General features: G+C 36.9%; 1 protein-coding gene and 1 non-coding gene across 2 annotated transcripts; one reads left to right on the forward strand and one right to left on the reverse strand.

Moving 5' to 3' along the window:
* Positions 1–5038: 5038 nt before the first annotated feature.
* On the reverse strand, positions 5039–5110 carry TRNAQ-CUG. The gene has a single exon. It is a non-coding gene; the product is annotated as a tRNA-Gln (tRNA).
* Positions 5111–9632: 4522 nt separating this feature from the next.
* Positions 9633–11066, forward strand: LOC111450848. The gene is made up of 3 exons (XM_023091139.1): positions 9633–10111; positions 10538–10727; positions 10986–11066. Exons 1-3 carry the CDS (start codon positions 9633–9635, stop codon positions 11064–11066), a joined length of 750 nt encoding a protein of 249 aa, XP_022946907.1.
* Positions 11067–20096: the final 9030 nt, after the last annotated feature.

Below are 20096 nucleotides of genomic sequence, written 5' to 3' on the forward strand. Positions count from 1 at the left end.
TTTGATATTCTTCTTGTTGTACTCTGCTTTTTCTTTGTTCAAGACATATTCTTGACCAATTTTTAATGGATTCTTACTTAATCATATTATTGGTCAATTCCGATTGATTTTTACTCCCTTTTATTTTTCTCTTCCTCTGTATTTTTTCTTTTAATTTTGTAGACCAATTTTTAATGGATTCTTACTTAATCATATTATTGGTCAATTCCCATTGATTTTTACTCCCTTTTATTTTTCTCTTCCTCTGTATTTTTTTCTTTTGATGTTGTATTCTGGCCTTCTCTGTATTTTCTCTTTTCTCTTCCTCTCTATTTTTTTCCTTTGATTTTGTATTTTGACCTTCTCTGTATTTTGACTGATGAGTTGGTTGAGGAGAGATAGTTGGGAGAGGAAGGAGGGGTTAGTGGAGAGTTGTTTAGGGAAAATAATTATTTTAATTATTTTAATCATTTTAATTTTTTTTTTGGCAGTTGTAGTAGTTGATTTTTCTTCTTTTGCACAGCTCCTGCCAATCTGTAATGGAGAGAAAAGTGGTGGAGCATCAAGATGAAGACCTTGCTTAGGTTCAAGGGTTGGGACTTGGTAGTGATTAGATCCCAAGAATTGGGACTTGGTAGAGTATGTGCTTATTGAAGTATTAGAACCCACGAAGAAACGAAACGGAAAGATTAAGAGAAACTAAGAAAAAGGATGTCAAAGATTGGTTCATTATTTACCAAGCAATTGATGAAACTATTTTTCACGAATTGCAGCAGCAACTACAACAAAACAAGCATGGTTAATTTTGCCAAAGAAGTTTCAAGGAGATTCAAAGGTCATAACATTGAAATTGCGACCTCTAAGACATGATTTTGATACTTTGCTCATGACAAATAGTGAATCAATTGCTGATTTTTTTTTAAGAGCAATGACAATAGTTAGATACATGCCTATGGAGAAAATTTCAGATGAAACAATTCTTTCAAAGGTGTTGAGAAACTTAAATCCAAAGTTTGACTGGGTGGTGGTTGCTATAGAAGAAGCTTAAGATCTATCAATACTCTTTGTTGATAAACTGATAGGCTCGGTTCAAGCTCATGAGTCAAGAATCAATAGATCAATAGATCAATAGATCGCAGCAGCCATTGTGGTTCTGGTAACCGGGGTAGAGGGAGAAATGTCATTCAATGTTATCATTGTAGAAGGTATGGACATATAAAAGCTTATTGTTGGAATAAAGATCAACAAATGAATTTTGCTGTAGAAAATGGAGAAGAAAAGAAAACATCTTAAGGCTTGTATTGATATTAACCCAAAAAAGGTGATTTATGTTTTGTTTACGGCGGATACTGGAATCATGGTAAGGTAAAACTGTTAGATAGTGTTTAATTTATTCTTGCTTTAGGGTACAATTGATTGAGCGTTGAACAATTGATAACTAGAGGACATTCATTCTATTTGATGACAGTACATGCATCGTTATAAAAGATGACTCGACGTTATGGCATTTGGAATATGGGCATCTTCATATGAAGTACCTAAAATACTTCAGTATGAACAAAGGTATGATTTTCGGATTACCAAGAAATGTTTTCAGGTTGGAAAAGCTAAAAGAGTTTCAATTGTCTAGAATTGATTCATGGTGATTTATGTGAGCCAATGCAAACTAAATCCTTGGGTGGGAGTATATAATTTTTACTATTTATTGATGACTATAGTTGCATGCATTGATTCGAAGTTCTAGAATTTTAAAGCTATAGTGGAGAACCAAAATAGCTGCCACATTAAAGTTTTTCGTATAGATAGAGGTGACGAGTTTATATCTAAAGAATTCGATCTGCTTTGTGAAGATAAAAAGCATCCAAAGGGAGTTATAGCTCCTTTAGACTCCAAAACAAAATGAAATCGCTGAAGGAAAAAATCGAATTGTTGTGGAGATGGCAAGAAATATGTTACAAGCAATAAAACTTTCAAACCAATTTTGGGCGGAAGCGGTAAAAACATATATCTATCAGTTAAATCTATCACCAACAAAGATTGTCATGATTCGAACTCTTTATGAAGCATGACATTGAAGGGAACCTATATAAGTCATTTATGAGTCGTTCGTTGTGATGCTTATGCTTTGAAAACCCTAAATTTGTCCAAAGGTGGATGAAAATTTTGAAAAATACATTTTTATTGGTCATTGTACTCAATCAAAAGCATATAAATTATATAACCCTCTTAATAAAAAGATTTCAGTTAGAAGGGAGGTAATATTCGATGAAAATGTAGGTTGGAATTGGAGTAAATAACAGAAACAACAAGAGATTACCGTTCAAGTTTCTCTGAATGAAAAGACAAGTAAACTCCAGTACATCGATTTCTTTATTTTAACTTAATTCGAGACCTCCTTAAGAAACTTGGTGACATCTGAAGTCTTGGAATCAAGAAAACGGAGTCCCTAAATACATCGGATTATGTAAACAAACTAAATGAAAAAAGAAATGGCCACGTTTTCACAAAAAAAAAAAATTGGGTTATTGCCCATTAGACAATACCCTAAAATAGATTATGGCATCTTGGAGTGGATTGAAGTTCAAAATTTGGCATGAAAAGAAAAAAAAAAAAAAAAAAGAAAAATTGAGAGAACTCATTTTTGTCCATGTACTTTCGAAGGAAATTGGTAGATTCAGCACGGCTCTGAGCTCGACACTCGAGAGATTTTGTTCGGGATTCCCTTGAGATTTGAAAAGAGTTGTGGGGTGATAGATCCAAAAAGTTTAGATTTGTATAAGATGAAAATAGTGTTTTGTATATCTTCTATGTCAAACTTTGTAGGAAGAAGAGTTGGTTAGAAACAAAAAAAAAAAAATATAAATAAATATATATTACTTAAACAAGAAGTAATGCCATGAACGAAAGAGTTAGTTAGGGACAAAGGATTACTTTTTTATTTTAAGTTGACTTTATTATGAATACGTGTGATTATTGAATGAAGTTTGGGAGGCTTTAGTGACTCAATAGGGATATTGAGTAATAATAAGACTCTAGGTAGTTGGGAAACGACACAATGTTTGGGTGTGATGAGAAGCAACATCACAGTTAGTACATTGTTTTTGGCCTAAATCTTCTCTATTTCTTTAAATCTTAGTTAATTGAATGTTCATATTGATTTGGAAGGGATTCTCATAAACAAAACTTGAGAAAGTTTAAATTGACTACTTACTTTGTTCAGTGATGTTTGGGATCTCAATTCTCATGACTTGATCCGAATTACTCCTAATTTTTGTATGCTAAACCTTTAGCGAGTCTATTTTTAAGAACTAAAAAGAAATTCATGACAACCGGTAGAGAAGTTGGTTAAATAAACTAAAAATTAATGTTAGATATGGTTTAGGGGTAATATGGCCGGTTCTAAAAGTGGGTCAAAGTTATTTCCATGGCCATTGTATCTCTTAATATACAACTCCTCTGTCTTATCTAGTGGCTTTTGACTTTCCATTCCTTCATGAAAGTTACCGAGGGGTTTAAGGACGAAGAAGAGACTAACTGATATGAACAAAGAGACATCAATCATACAATATACTTCAACGAAGATATGAAGAAAATGTTGTTGAAATTATCAAAAGATATTTTAATTCATGTCACGTTGAAGAAAAATGAAGCTTCTTGTTATAAATTTTGAGCGGATTACAATTTAGAGTAATTTAAAGTTATTTTATTTAATGTATTTTAAGAATTTTTATTTAAAGTTACATTTAGGTAGTGACTAATTACGGTCATACATAATGCCTAATGAAAGATGAAGGGTTTCATTTTGAGACTATATCTGTCATTGTACTTTAACTTTGTAAGAGAGACTTGAAAAATGCGGTAAAAGAAGCATTTGTGCTTTCCTTTAGCCAATGGCTAAGTTTCTTTGCGATTCTATGTTGTTTAAGTTGCATGTAGAATCATTCAAGCTTGATAGGACCAATTTTACTTGTGAAGTAGTTCGAATCTCAAACAAGTATTCTTGCCTGAGATATTTGATCAACAAGAACTATTCAAGCTAGACATGGTCGATCTTGTTTGTGGAGTGATTCGAATCTCAAACTAGTGTTCTTGCCTTGAGATATTCGATCAACAAGGTAATCCAAATCTTACTCCCCTTGTAGTGATTTTCATATCACCAACCTCATGACCTCTGTGGACCTCAACCAGAGTTATCAACGGCCAAAATACCCTTAGAAATTGGTTCTCTCATTGGAGTAAACCAAGATTCTCTCTATTGGTTGGAGTGTTCTAGACCTTATTAGCCCACATTTCATTCGGTAAACTTCTTCTTTCCCTTTCCTAAATGATAAAGGAAAGATCCTCGAGGGACACATTTGCATGTGTGTGTCCAATTTCGAAGTCAAGGCTCACAAGTCCTTAGTCAAACTTCACGTGATATTTCCTCTCTTTCAACAACACGTCATAGACTTCCTCAGACCTTGACTTCCTCATGAAAAACCTTCATCTCAATATCACGAAGCTAAAGGATTTGAACTTCCTTAAAACTTACCTTATTCTAAAAAATCTTCAATTACCCTCGTTCCAGAACTTGATTCGTTGCCCTTTTTGAGAATCACTCTTTGGACTCTCAGAAAATTATTGGATAGGTGGGAATGACAAATTCATTTGTGTGCACGAAATTGAATTTTTACACTTTCCTATTTAGGCGTTAATGATGGGTGAGATTGGGGGAATAAGATTTGGGCATTCTTGGCTCGCGATTTCTTAATGAAAGTTGTGGGCAATTCTTTTTAGAACGTTTAGGAATTAGTTTGGGATCCAATGATGAACTACAACTCTCAAATTTGGAAGAAACTTAAGAATGAAACACCCAAAAATTTAGAGCTCAATACTCACGTATGCCTGGATTTGAATTTGAGAACTCTGAAATGTCCTAATGAAAAATTCGTTGTTAGAGGGAGCTTGCACCTCCATTAAAATCTCGGTCTGAATTTGAAAACTCTGAAATGTCCTAACGAAAAATCTCGGTCACTATTATTTTAGTGTTGCCACTAGGAACAAAAAAAAAACAAAAAATAGGTCCCACCGAGATTTGAACTCGGGTTATTGGATTCAGAGTCCAATGTCCTAACCACTAGACCATGGGACCACAAATGTCACACAAATATGATACAATTGATTGTTCATCTATATATATACTACCTGGTAAAAAAAAAAATCTTTACCCCTCAACATTTTTGTCCAAAAATCTAAAGTAATAATTCTATCATTTATACAATAATAATAGAGGAACAATGTGAATAGTGTATCGATTATTGTTTCTCTCCCATAATATTTGCATGCCTTGAAATTATAATTTTGCAAAACAAGCAAATAGATACAATTTAGAATATAGAAACGGTCTTAATTACATTGAATACTAGGGTGTGTGAATCTATTAGCCTAGTAAAGGAACTTTGTAACTCTTTTTGGAAGTGACTAAAATAATAATAAAGCATTTGCAATTTTAATTTAATTTTATCTTCTACCGTCTCTTTTCAATATCTTTTTCCAAACAAATTTGGTATGGGAGCTAACTTCTTGTCATTACGAGAGTGATTATTATTCTAAGGTACGAAAATGGCATTAACTAGTTTTTCTTGTTATGCACCATTCATACCATTTTTTAATGGTGAGAAATATTAGTGGTGGAGCATGAAGATTAAGACCTTGCTTAGATTGCACGAAATATGAGACTGGGTAGAGTATGAGTTTGTTGATGTATTAGAACACAAAAGAAAAGAAAGTGAAAAACTGAGAGAAACCAAGAAAAAGGATGTCAAGACTTTGTTCATTATTCACCAAGCAATTCATGAGACTATCTTTTCACGAATTGAAGCACCAACTCCATCAAAGCAAGTACAGTCAATTCTACGGAAGAAGTTTCTAGGAGATTCAAATGTCATAATAGTAAAATTGCAATCTCTAAAATATGATTTTGAAACTTTGCTCATGACAAACCGTGAATAAATTGTAGTTTATTTTATTTTATTTTATTTTATTTTATTATTTTTATTTGTGAGCAATGACAATAGTTAGTCAAATGTGTGACTTTATAGATAAAATTTTAGATGAAACAATTGTTGCAAATGTGTTGAAAAATTTAACTCTAGAGTTTGATCAAGTGATGGCTGCTATAGAAGAAACTAAAATCTATCAATATTTTTTGTTGATAAATCGATGGGTCCACTTCAAGCTCATGAGTCAAGAATCAATAGATCAGAGAAAGGAAGGAAGAAAATGCACTTCAAGTGAATGAGGGTAAAAATATCATCACTAGCCCAATAGAGTCAAACCCAATAATTGTACGAGCTCATTTTATATTTATTTTAGCAAAGATGTTAGAAAAGATACAAGATATTGTAGGAAAAGAGATCTCGGTATTTTAGAAAAAAATATTTAGATTTGTTAGATCTAGATTGCGTAGATATAGTATAAATACCCCTCCACCTTACCTAGTTTTTCATCCCAAGAAATACCAAACATTACAAAGTAGTAGTATTCTACAAAGTGTCTTGTATTATCTTCTCGATTGGTCTTAATAAAGTGTGCGAGTGTTTCTCACAGAGAGTTGTGTTCAACAATCTGGTATCAGAGCATGGATTAGAGAGTTGTGTTCAACAATCTGGTATTAGAGCATGGATTAGAGAGTTGTGTTCAACAATCTGGTATTAGAGCATGGATTAGAGAGTTGTGTTCAACAATCTGGTATTAGAGCATGGATTTCTCCATAATCGGCTTCAACTTATGGTAGCTAACATGTCCCAATCTTGCATGCCATAGATCTGTCGTTTCATTCTTTCTAGTCTTGTCAACATAGGCAGACTCTGCAGATAGAACGTAAACAGACTCCACTTTTCGCCCTTCTATTGTCGACTTTCCTATTATTTTAACATCTTGATAGACTTTTACATCTTCTGGCCCAAACAAGACGTAATTTCCTGATGTTGTTAGTTGTGACACTGACAACAAGTTCTTCTTTATACCCGGTACATGTTAAACATTATGTAGTGACACTGTATTAGATTTATTGCAAGGCATGATTGTCGTATTGTCAATCTGAGCAATTGACAACTATGTGTTATTTGCTGTGCATACCATACGGCTTCCTTTGTACTCTTTCTTGTCTTGTAGTTTTCTCTGATCACCAGTCATGTGGTTTGAACATCCTGAATCAACGATCTAGTCATTCTCATAATTGATATGGTCTCCCATCGTTGCCAGGAGTGCTAGCTGGTCTTCTTCTATAGCATATAGTACCTTTGCATCCCTTTCCTCCTCCATCTTCATGTTGGAGGATGCCACATTGCTTTTGACAGATTTTTTCTTCTACCAAAAGTCTCCTAAAATACCAGGCTTGAACAACACTGAAGAGACTTCTTCCACAGAAAGGCAGGAGAGCAACCTGGAGAACTTCTTCCACAGAAGACGGGAGAGCAAACTGAAGAAATTCTTCCATAGAAGACTAGAGAGCAAACAGAAGAAATTCTTCCACAGAAGATGGGGGAGCAAATTGCATACATTTGCTCAAGTGTTGATGTGTTTGAATATTCAAGTGACACTGATGTTGGTGACCAAGAAGCGACTCAACCAAGCGCACCTTGTGAAAAGAAAATGACACCTCAACAACTTAGACAATCAGAAAGAATCTAGAGGTTAAATCCAAAGTTGTCAATGCAACTATTGTAGAATACAAAGTTAAAGAGCCAGAAACGTATGGAGAAACATCACGAAATTGTGAAAGAAATCTCACGCACATTATTTTTCTTTTGAGAGTGCAGACAAAAAAAAAACTTTTTTTTTTTTCTCTCTCTGCTTCTTCTCAATGGAAAGAATAATATTTTTATAAGCATATTTAGATGCTCTTCTAAAACTAATTATAGTCATAAGAATGTCACTATTTTATAAGCTATAAGAGATTTCCTAGGAAGACTCTTGGTCTTTCATCTTTAACACTCTTAGCCTTTTCCCTTACCACTAACTTTTGAATTTAAAATCCACCAAAAATAACATTTAATGTTTATTCAACAAAACTCCCCCATAAACTTAAATAATCCTACCATCTGTCATGTCAATCATCTTCTTGTATTTGTCGAAAAATACTTTCATAGCGGTTTTATAAAGATATCCGCAACTTGATCCTAACTTGCCACATGCAGTAATTCCACACTTCCTTCCTTCACATGATCTCGGATAAAGTGGAAATGAACGTCAATGTGTTTGCTTCTTTCATGGTTCACTAGGTTCTTTGCCAACTCAATTGCTCATTTGTTGTCAACTTGAATCACGGTTGCACCTAGTTGCTTTAGCTCCATCTTGCTCAACAAATTTCTAAGCCATATTGCGTGACACACACACCAAGATGCTGCCACATATTCAGCTTCACACGTCTAGAGTGTCACGATCGGTTGTTTCTTTGAAAGCCAAGTAAATGCTGTGTTGCCCATAAAGAATACATAACTCGTACTTTTTTGATCGTCTATGTCTCCGCACCAATCACTGTCAGAGTAACTAACCAACTTGTAATCTTCTGTTTTCGAGTACAATAACCCAAGTGACACTGTTCCTTGGATGTACTGTAGGGCTCTCGTCAACGCCTTCCAATGTGAATAAATCGGCTCCTCCATGAACCAGCTTATAATGCTGACACTTAATGAAAAATCTGGCCTTGTGCATGTAAGATAGCGAAGGCTTCCTACCAAACTCCGATACCTATTTGCATCTATTTGTTTTCTTTCATCGTACTTTGAGAGTTTTGCACCTGGTTCCATTGGTATTGATACCGGGTTGAAGTTTTCCATCTTATACTTCTTCAAAATCTCCTTTGCATGTGCCTCCTGTGATATAAAAATACTCGTCTCTCCTTGTTTAACCTCCAAACCAAGGAAAAACTTCAACAAGCCTAAATCTGTCATCTCAAATTCTTGTGTCATTGTGCTTTTAAACTCTTCTATCATCGCATCATTGTTACCAAAAAAATGAGGTCATCGACATAAAGAGAAACAAGTATCACATTACCTCCACTCTTCTTTGTGTAAAATGCATGCTCGTGGGGACATTGCTTGTACTCGTTCTCCTTAAAATATGTATCGATACGAGTATTCCATGTTCGCGGTGCTTGCTTCAACCCGTAAAGCGCCTACTTCAATTTTAGTACCTTCTTCTCTTCTCTAATTTTCATGTACCCTGGTGGTTGTTCGAGGTAGACTTTGTTGGAATAAACCTAAATGATGAAGGGTAGTTTCTATTTTCTAGTTAATTTTAGTGGGTTTTGAAACTCAGTCGTAAAGGAAAAGACCAAAGCGTTAAAAAATGAAAGACCAAGATTTATTTTAGGAAATAGAGGGTTTTATGGGATAGCCATAATTAGTTTTAGAAAGCTTATAAATACGTTTGTTTTCCATTGTAAAAGCAGAGCAAAGAAAAGTTTAGAGAAAAAAAAAGTATAGAGCAATAGAAAAAGGTTTCTTTCAGTACTCTTCGTCTCCTCGTATCTCCCTTCTCGACATCTGCTTCACAAGTACACGAGTAGTACTTTCACAAAGCGGTACCAGAGCGTTTGCTTGTTAGTGTGTGTGAGAGTTACTTCACAGATTAGTGAGTGTTATTTTAACAAATTGGTATTAGAGTCAATGGTGAATATGATGGGTCAAATGCTGCTACCGCGATTAACGAAGACGAACTACGAGAATTGGAGCATCCAAATGAAAGCTCTTTTTGGTTCTCAAGACGCATGGGAGGTGGTTGAAGAAGGTTTCAAAGAACCAAAGGATACCATGGGTTATACGGCGGCACAAAACAAGGCGTTAAAAAAATTACGATCAAAGGATAAGGCGACATTATACATGCTGTTCCGAGCTGTGGGCTTTGAGAAGATTGTAAGGGCAACTACTTCAAAAGAAGTGTGGGACACTTTAGAAAAGGTGTTCAAAGGAATTGATCGAGTCAAGCAAGTGCATCTCCAAACTCTTCGTGGCGAGTTGGAGAGCATGAAGATGAAGGAGTCAGAAAATGTATCTAACTACATTTCGCGCGTACAGACCGTGCTAAATCAACTAAATCGAAACGAAAAAATGTTACCCGAGACACGGGTTGTGGAGAAGATCTTGAGGTCGTTAACCGACAACTTCGAGAATGTTGTATGTGTGATAGAAGAGTCAAAGGACGTAGCGAAGTTCACAGTTGATGAGCTCGTCGGTTCTCTCGAGGCACATGAGCAACGTAAGAAGAAGAAGGAGGAGACACTCGGTCAAGCGCTTCAGACCAAGGCATCAATAAAAGATGAAAAGGTACTCTACTCTCATAATGTTCAAGATAGAGGTCGACGAAGTCGTGGGAATGGTCGAGGTGATCAAGACAGCAGAAATGAAGAAAATTATAAGGAGAAGAGACAGTCGAGCCAAGCAAATTGGCATGGAAGAGGACGCCATCAAGGAAGCGGTAAAGGATATAATTCCAACATCCCGTGTTATAAATGTAAAAAATATGGCCACTATGCGATTAATTGTAACTCCAACAAATGTTACAATTGTGGCAGAATGAGTCATTTTGCAAGAGATTGTCGAGCCGAGCAAAAGATGGAAGAAACAACCAACCTAGCCTTGGATGACGCAACAAACGGAGGCATTCTCGTGATGGCCCAAAATGAAGAGCTGAAAACAAAAGAACACGGCGACGCGAAAGACGATTGCAATAGTCATGAGGTAGTGGAAATTGTTGAAAATGAGGTGATATGCAGTGGATTTGGTGAAATCTTGATAGCGAAGACGAGAAAATCGAAGAAGGATGAACAATGGGATAATAGAGAGCCCGAGCTCGAAGAGAGAGAGCTCCAATGGCAAGAAAAGCAATTTGAGGAAGAAAGAGGAAAGATGATGAGAATGGAAGAGAAAATGGAAGAAGAAAAGAAAGATTTAGAAATGAAGATTGAAAGATTAGAGAAGGAAGTGGCTGAGATCAGTGAGGGTTCTTTTTATCTCAAACAGGAGAAGGAAGAGAATGGGAAGGTAATCTCTGAACTTGAGAAGAAAATTGAAAAAGCTGTGGAGAAAGAGGACTTGTTGTGATGCTCTAGTGGAAGAGCTAGTGAGCGAGGAGAAAGATATAGAGAACCTGAATCGAGTCCAACAAAAGGCAGTTAATTTATGACACACGATTGAGATAATCACTCGTGACAAAGCCAAAATGGAGGAAGCAAAATTGGAAGTGGAAAATATCGTTGTGGACTTGCGAAGGGAATTGAGTAAATTGAAAGAAGCTATGATGTCTAAGTCGAGAGTGGCTGAGAATGGGAGAAATGAGGAGTTGGTGTCTCAAATGGGTTGTTCTCGAGAAGCTCCAAATGAAGACTCGTCAGAAAAGGACAAGCTTAGTTTGCCGCTCGAGGACAAGGAGAGGAAATTGAAAAAACTAAGACTGAGCTCGAGAAAACGAAAACGACGTAGGTAGAATCGTTGAATATAGCATTTACATTTATGGGGAAGTTTTTTTGGAATAAACCTAAATGATGAAGGCTTGTTTCTATTTTTTAGTAGGAAAAGGCCAAAGAGTATCGGAGCGTATGATTGTTAGTGTGTGTGAGAGTTACTTCACATATTAGTGAGTGTTATTTTAATAGACTTGATATCCATTTGAAATATCGGCCATTTGAATTGAGCCGCTTGGAAAATGAGCAATCGGATTGTCTCCATTCTTGCAACGGGAGCAAACACTTCGTTATAGTCGATTCCCGCCTTTTATGTATCCCTTCGCAACAAGTCGCACCTTGTACTGCTCTATCTTGTCTTGAGCATTCATCTTTTTCTTGAACACCTACTTAATACCAATGGACTGACTTTCTTCCAGTAATTTTGTTAACTCTCATGTATTGTTGCGATAAATCGCTTTAATCTTCTCATCCATGGCAGTTTGCCACTTCTTGTCTCACACTGCCTCTTCAAAGCTTATATTTTCAGCATCCGCCAGAAGACATACAAGGTGTACCTCATTTGTTGAATCATACAAGTCTCGCAAACTTCATATTTTAGGTTGTCGTGGTTCATCTTCATCATCGAACATTTCTGAGTTTGTTGGTATACTTCTTGGTGCAACGACTGATGATTCTCCAACTTCAATATTAACTTCCGTTGAATTGTTCTAGTCCCATTCGCTTGCTCATTTACTCGCATATCACGACTCACCATCACCATCTTGCTTATCGGGTCAAGTAGCTTGTATCTTTTTGTCCTCTCATCATACCCAATAAAAATATACCTTTTGCTTTTGTCTTCGATCTTCGCTCTTCGTTGATCTGGTACTTGAGCATAAGCCACACTACTGAATACTTTGAAATGAGAAATTGTGGACTTTTGTCCGCTCCAAGCCTCTTGTGGTGTTTGATCATCTAACTTCGCATGTGGACATCGATTTGTCACATAGATGGCGCATTGCACGACTTCTTCCCAAAATTCCTTTGGCATCCTTTTGCTCTTGAGCATTGACCGAACCATGTCGAGAATGGTCTATTTTTTCTCTCAGCCACACCATGTTGTTGAGGGGTGTACGATGCGGTTAGAAATCGTCTTAGGCATTGCTCCTTGCAATACTCCATGAAAGTCATTGAAGTATACTCATCACCTCTATCGGGTCGTATAGCTTTGATATGTCTACCAGTTGCCTTCTCCACCATCACTTTGAAATTTTTAAACACCTCGAATGCCTCGAATTTTTCTTTCAAAACCTAAACCCAAGTTTTTTGTGAGTAATCATTGATAAAGGAAATGAAATACCTTTTACCGCTGAAAGACTCGGGGGTAATTGGTCCACGTATATCTGTATGAATCAACTCGAGAGATTGTTTAGCCCAAAATTCAGCCTTATTTTGAATTAAGGTTCTCGCATGCTTCACAAAATTTTTCTTCGTAGTCCATGTTGGGTAGCACGTACACCATATTCTTCCTCACTAACTCTTTTAGGTCGCCATGATGTAGGTGACCAAAGGGGAGATGCCACAGTGATGCCTTGTCTTCTACGTCGACTAGCAAACCATTTTCTCGTATGCTTCTTAAATTCAGTTTGTACATCCGATTTCTTCCAATCTCGACTCAAGCAACCAAACATCCTTGCTTGTTCTTCCGATGTAGCAGGCGGTCTTTTAAGAATATCGAGTAACCTTTCTTTGTGAGTTGCCCCATACTCAATATGTTGGTCTTGAGGTCTGGTATGTAATAAACATCTTGGATTGACCCTATTAAACCATCCCTTTGCAAGAAATGTATCGTACCTCGGCCTTGTTGTATTTTAATAATCGGCTGGGAAATCCTTTCTTTTCGGTGGGAGGAAATTGTCGACAACGGGTTGTTAGAAGAAAAATAAAATGCGTAAAATAAGAAAGAGAGAGAATGATGAAATTTTGACTGCGCCTTTAATTCAGGTTGTGAAAATTGCTCACCTCTTTCACTGATTTGAGCAAACATTCACTCCTCCTTCAGTTAAAGCGGATCTTGGAGAGCTCATTCCGCAGCTGACGGATCTTGGAGAGCTCATTCCGCAGCTGACTCCTCCTTCAGTTAAAGCGGATCTTGGAGAGCTCATTCCGCAGCTGCTCGAGATGAACCCCACAATGTGTTTTTATTTTTGCGCTTTGCATTTTCTTCTACTCGAACCTGAGACCTGTGTGTTGTTAGGTCAACGCTCTAGCCACTTGAGCTATTCAACTTGATTGTTAATAGGTTGGCTCCTCTGCAATGATATACACCGATGGCTTCAACCGGGCTCTGATACCACTTGTTGTATTTCAATAATCGGCCGGGAAATCCATTCTTTTCGGTGAGAGGAAATTGTCGACAACAGATTGTTGGAAGAAAAATAAAATGCGTAAAATAAGAAAGAGAGAGAATGATGAAATTTTGACTGCGCCTTTAATTCAGGTTGTGAAAATTGCTCACCTCTTTCACTGATTTGAGCAAACATTCACTCCTCCTTCAGTTAAAGCGGATCTTGGAGAGCTCATTCCGCAGCTGACGGATCTTGGAGAGCTCATTCCGCAGCTGACTCCTCCTTCAGTTAAAGCGGATCTTGGAGAGCTCATTCCGCAGCTGCTCGAGATGAACCCCACAATGTGTTTTTATTTTTGCGCTTTGCATTTTCTTCTACTCGAACCTGAGACCTGTGTGTTGTTAGGTCAACGCTCTAGCCACTTGAGCTATTCAACTTGATTGTTAATAGGTTGGCTCCTCTGCAATGATATACACCGATGGCTTCAACCGGGCTCTGATACCACTTGTTGTATTTCAATAATCGGCCGGGAAATCCATTCTTTTCGGTGAGAGGAAATTGTCGACAACAGATTGTTGGAAGAAAAATAAAATGCGTAAAATAAGAAAGAGAGAGAATGATGAAATTTTGACTGCGCCTTTAATTCAGGTTGTGAAAATATTGTGAACAGATTTTCTATTTAAATATAACCTATCCTAAAAATGGATCGAGAGTGGCCAACTGAATTTGTGCCACTTCCTACTAAATTGCCGTCTAAAACTTAGTTAATCCATTCGACGTGTTTGTCAAATGGTCAAACGGAGAATGAATGTAATCGTGTGAATCTAAATAGAAAAAATCATGTTTTATCTAACAGGCCTTTGACCTCCACCTTTAAAGCATCTCCAAATGACACATGACCATCTTCAATATTTTGCATCTCTTTGAATAGGTACTCGTGACCACACATATTTTTGCTTGCCCCTGAGTCAAGGTATCACAGAGTGTCGTTGTTGATGTTATCTTCGTTTTGCGTCATCAAGAGAAGACCTTCATTTGTTACATCTTCCAATGCTAGGTTGGTTGTTTCTTCCACATTTTTATCGGCTCGACATCTTTTGCAAAATTCCCCACTTTACCACAAGTGTAACATTTTTCGGAGTTACAATCATTCGCATAGTGAAAAAATTTGTTACATTTGTAGCACTGAATGTTGGAATAAATTGCTCTGCCACCTCTTCCTCGATTGTGTCCTCTTCCATGCCAATTTTATTTGCTCGACTGTCCCTTCTTCTTATAGTATCTTTCATGACTGCTATCTTGACCACCGCGACCATTTCCACGATTTCCACGACCACGACTTCCACCGCTACCAATTTGTGAAAGAAATTTCATGCACACTATTTTTTTTCTTTTGAGAGTGGAGAGAAAAAAAAAAGAAAAAATAAAAAAAAATAAAAAACTCTGTTTATGTGAAAAACCGTCTTCCATTACGTCTATATTTTTTTTTTCTTTTTTCTGTCTGCTTCTTCACAATCGAAAGAACCATGTATTTAGAAGCATTCAGATGCTATTCTAAAACTAATTATAGCCATAAGAATGCCACTATTTCCTGAGCCATGAAACTTTTGAACACTCTTAGACTTTTCCACTAACTTTTGAATTTAAAACCCGCTAAAAATAACTAAATATAACATTTAATGTTTATTAAAAAAAAATCGGCTTGACAGTAGGCAATGGAGGAAGAAATTACAGACTTGGAGCAAAAAATGAGAGGCCAATAACTATTTCAGGAATAGTAGGTTAGAAAATGATGACAAATAGCTAATTTAACCCTTTAGAAAAAAAGCAAAGCAAGCATAGAGAAATTGTCTCATTTAAATACACTGTAATAGAAAAAGGGTTTTTCAGAATTTCTTGTCTCCTTGTCTCTCTCCTATCGACATCTTCTTAACAGTATCGTGAGTGCTATTTTAACAATTAGTATCAGAGCGAGCTTTTATTTCAACAAATTGGTATCAGAGCCGATGACGAATATGATGGGTCAAATGCCGTTACCGCGATTAACGAAGACGAACTATAAGAATTGGAGCATCCAAATGAAAGCTCTTCTCGATTCTCAAGACGCATGGGAGGTGATCGAAGAAGGTTTTAAAGAACTAAAGGAACCTCGGGTTATAGGGTGGCACAAAACAAGGCATTAAAAGAATTACGATCAAAGGATAAGGCGGCACTATACATGCTATTCTAGGCTATTGACGAGTCGGGCTTTGAGAAGATTGTCAGGGCAACTACTTCAAAAGAAGCGTGGTTCACTTTAGAAAAGGTGTTGAAAGGAACCGACTGAGTCAAGCAAGTGCGTCTCCAAATTCTGCGTGGTGAGTTGGAGAGCATGAAGATGAAGGAGTCAGAAAATGTATCTGACTATATGACGCGCGTACAGACCGTGGCAAATCAACTAAATCAAAATCGAGAAATGTTACCTGAGACACGAATTATGGAGAAGATCTTGAGGTCATTAACCAACAACTTCGAGAATGTTGTATGTGCGATAGAAGAGTCAAAGGACCTAGTGAAGTTCACAGTTGATGAGCTCGTCAATTCTCTCGAGGCACACGAGCAACGTAAGAAGAAGAAGGAGGAGTCACTCAATTAAGCACTTCAAACCAAGGTATCAATAAAAGATGAAAAGGTACTTTATTCTCAAACCATTCAAGGTAGAGGTCGTGGAAGTCGTGAAAATGGTCGAGGTGGTCAAGGCAGCAGTAATGAAGGATATTATAAGGAGAAGAGACAGTCCAACCAAGTAAATTGGCGTGGAAGAGGACACAATCAAAGATGCAGTCAAGGATATTATTCCAACATCCAGTGTTATAAATGTAAAAAATATGGTCACTTTGCGAATGATTGTAACTCCAACAAATGTTACAATTGTGGCAGGGTGGGACATTTTGCAAGAGATTGTCGAGCTAAGAAAAAAGTGGAAGAAACGATCAACCTAGCTTTGGATGACACAACAAACGAAGGCATTCTCTTGATAGCCCAAAATGAGGAGATGAAAACAAAAGAACATGGCGGCGCCAAAGACGATGGCGGTAGTCGTGAGGTGGTAGAAACTGTTGGAAATGAGGTAATATGCAGCGAATTTGGCAAAATCACGATATCGAAGACGAGAAAATCAAAGAAGGATGAACAATCGGATAACAGTGAGCTTGAGCTCAAAGAGAGAGAGAGCTCCAATGGCCGGAAAGGCAATTTGAGGAAGAAAGAAGAAAGAGGATGAGAATGGAAGAAGAAAAGAATGAGTTAGAAATGAAGGTTGAAAGGTCAGAGAAGGAAGTTGCTAAGCTGAGTGAGAGTTCCTCCTATCTCAACAGGAGAACGAAGAGAATGAGAACGTAATCTCTGAACTTTTAAAGGAAGTTGAAGAAGGTGTGGAGAAAGAGAAGGGATTGTTAATGGAGATTAATGCTCTAGTGGACAAGCTAGCGAGGGAGGCGAAAGATATAGAGATGCTAACTCAACAGAGAGGCTCGCTCGACGTGAACCTGAATCGGGTCCAACAGGAGGCAGTGAATTTACGACACACGATTGAGATACTCACCCGTGATAAAGCCGAAATGGAGGAAGCAAAAATGGAAGTTGAAAATGTCGTTGTAAACTTGCAAAGGGAATTGAGAAAATTGAATGAAGCTATGACGTTTGAGTCGAGCGTGGCTGAGAACGGGAGAAATGAGGAGTTGGTGTCTCAAATGGGCTGTTCTCGAGAAAATGAAGTCTTGTCAGAAAAGGACAAGCTTAGTTTGCCACTCGAGAACATGGAGAGGAAATTGAAGAAACCACGGCTGAGCTCGAGAAAATGAAAATGGCGTAGGTGGAATCGTTGCATATAACATTTAAGTTTACGAGGGAGTTTTGTTGGAATATACTTAAATGAAAAAGGTCGTTTTATTTTTCTATTAATTTTAGTGAGCTTTGGAACTCAGTCCTTCAAAGAAAAGGCCAAAACGAAAAATGAGAGACCAACAATTATTTCAGGAATAATGGTTAGAAAATGATGGGATATGGGATAACCAATTTTACCCTCTAGAAAACGTTTGTTTTCCATCGTAAAAAGCAGTGCAAGCAGAGAGAAATTGTCTCATTTAAGTACAGTGTAATAAAAAAAGGGTTTTTCAGGATTCCTTGTCTCCTTGTCTCTCCCCTCTCGACATCTCCTTCACAATAAGTCTTATTGTATCAGAGCGAGCTTTTATTTCAACATATGCAAAGTCTGAATAAGCCTTATTTTGATGCGGCTCGATGGACCTTGAGATATATCAAAGGATATCACGATACCCGAAGATTAAGCATTAGATATGTGTTCAAGCTCAGTTCGAGAACAACTTCTTGGTGTAGCAAAAGACAATCAACAGTATTACTGCCAACTAGAGAAGCAGAGTACAGAGCAGCGGTTGGAGCAGTTCGGGAAAGTTTCTGGCTGAAACTCTTGATGAAAGATTGGCACTAAAAAATTGACTATCTAATACTACTTCATTGCAACAACCAATTTGCGATTCGCCTAGCAGAAAATTCGGTATTTCATGCTAGAACAAAACATGTGGAGGTGCACTACCATTTCATTAGAGATAAGATTCTAAAGGAAGAAATCGAGATGCAGCAGATCAAGTGGGAGACTTGTTTACAAAAGGGCTGAATACTGGCAAACATGAGAGTTTTCGCTATCAGCTCAACATGGTGTGGCAAATGAGGAACATGTTGAGATATGGTTCAAAGTATTCAAAATTGAGATATAAAAGTAGTTGAGATATGATTCAAAGTATTCAAAATTGAGATATAATTTAAAGTAGTTGAGATATAATTCAAAGTATTCAAAGTGGAAAGATTTTAGAAGATTGTTAGCCGATTTGAATTTATTTCGGATTTCCATGATTTACTATTTCTGGTTAGTGTATAAACCTATCAATATTGAAATTGTGTAACTTTTTAAATATAGGGTGAGAAAACAATAATAAAACATTACAGCTTTGATCTATTTTATCTTTTCCTATCTCTCCCAATATCCCTTCCCCCAACAAATTTGGTATCAGAGCCAAGTTCCTGTCAACACGAGGGTGAGTGATTTTTTTTTTCACAGAACGAAAATGGTAGTAGCTGGTTTTTCTTCCTTTGTACCGCTGTTACCAATTTTTAATGGTGAGAAATATGAGTGGTGGAGCATCAAGATGAAGACCTTGCTCAGATCGCAAGAGCTATGGGACTTGGTGGAGCACGGGTTTGTTGATGTATTAGAACCCACAATAGAAGAAAATGAGAGGCTAAGAGAAACCAAGAAAAACGATGCCAAGGCTTTATTCATTATTCAGCAAGCAGTTCATGAAACTATTTTTTCACGAATTGCAACAGCAACCACATCAAAGCAAGCATGGTTAATTCTATAAAAGGAGTTTCTAGTAGATTCCAAAGTCATAACAATGAAATTGCAATCTCTAAGACGTGATTTTGAAACTCTGTTCATGACGAATGGCGAATCAATTGCTAACTTTTTGTCAAGAGCAATGACAATAGTCAGTCAAATGCGTACCTATGGAGAGAAAATTTCAGACGAAACAATTGTTGTAAAGATGTTGAGAAGCTTAACTCCAAAGTTTGACCATGTAATGGCTACCATAGAAGAAGTTAAGGGTCTATCAATACTCTCCGTTGATGAACTGATGGACTCGCTTCAAGCTCATGAATCAAGAATCAATAGATCATCAGATAGGAATGAAGAAAAGCACTACAAGTGAAGGATGCCAACAACGAAGGCAACGAAAGAGAAAATATTCATTTAGTAGGTAGAAGTCGTGGAAGAGGAGGATTTCGCAGCTTCCATGGTAGTCGTGATAATAGGGATAGATGGAGAAATGACGAACAAGGGCAGTTCAATGAATAACGTAATATAAGGAAGGTCTTACAATGTCATTGCAGAAGGTATGGGCACACAAAAGCTGATTGTTGGTATAAAGATCAACAAATGAATTTTGCAACATAAAATGAAGAAGAAAAGCTTTTCATGACGTGTATTGATATTAATCCAAAAAAAAAGGTGACTTATACCATATGACAGATACCAAATCTTTATTTCAAGTGCTTAATGAGACGCAAAGAATTAAGGTGCAATTTGGAAATACAAAATAGATGCAAGTTGAGGAAAAAGAGACATGAAAGTTGAAACTAGTCATGGTAAAATAAAACTATTAGATAATGATACAAAAGAGAATACAGTTGAAGTTTCTACAGATGAAGAGACAAGGATAAACTCCAGTCATCTCCTAGTGTCTCCACTCCAACACAAAATCTATCAATCTGTCAAATTCATC

The sequence above is a fragment of the Cucurbita moschata genome, unplaced genomic scaffold (assembly GCF_002738365.1).
Source record: "Cucurbita moschata cultivar Rifu unplaced genomic scaffold, Cmos_1.0 Cmo_Scf00012, whole genome shotgun sequence".
Classification (NCBI taxonomy): Eukaryota; Viridiplantae; Streptophyta; class Magnoliopsida; order Cucurbitales; family Cucurbitaceae; genus Cucurbita; species Cucurbita moschata.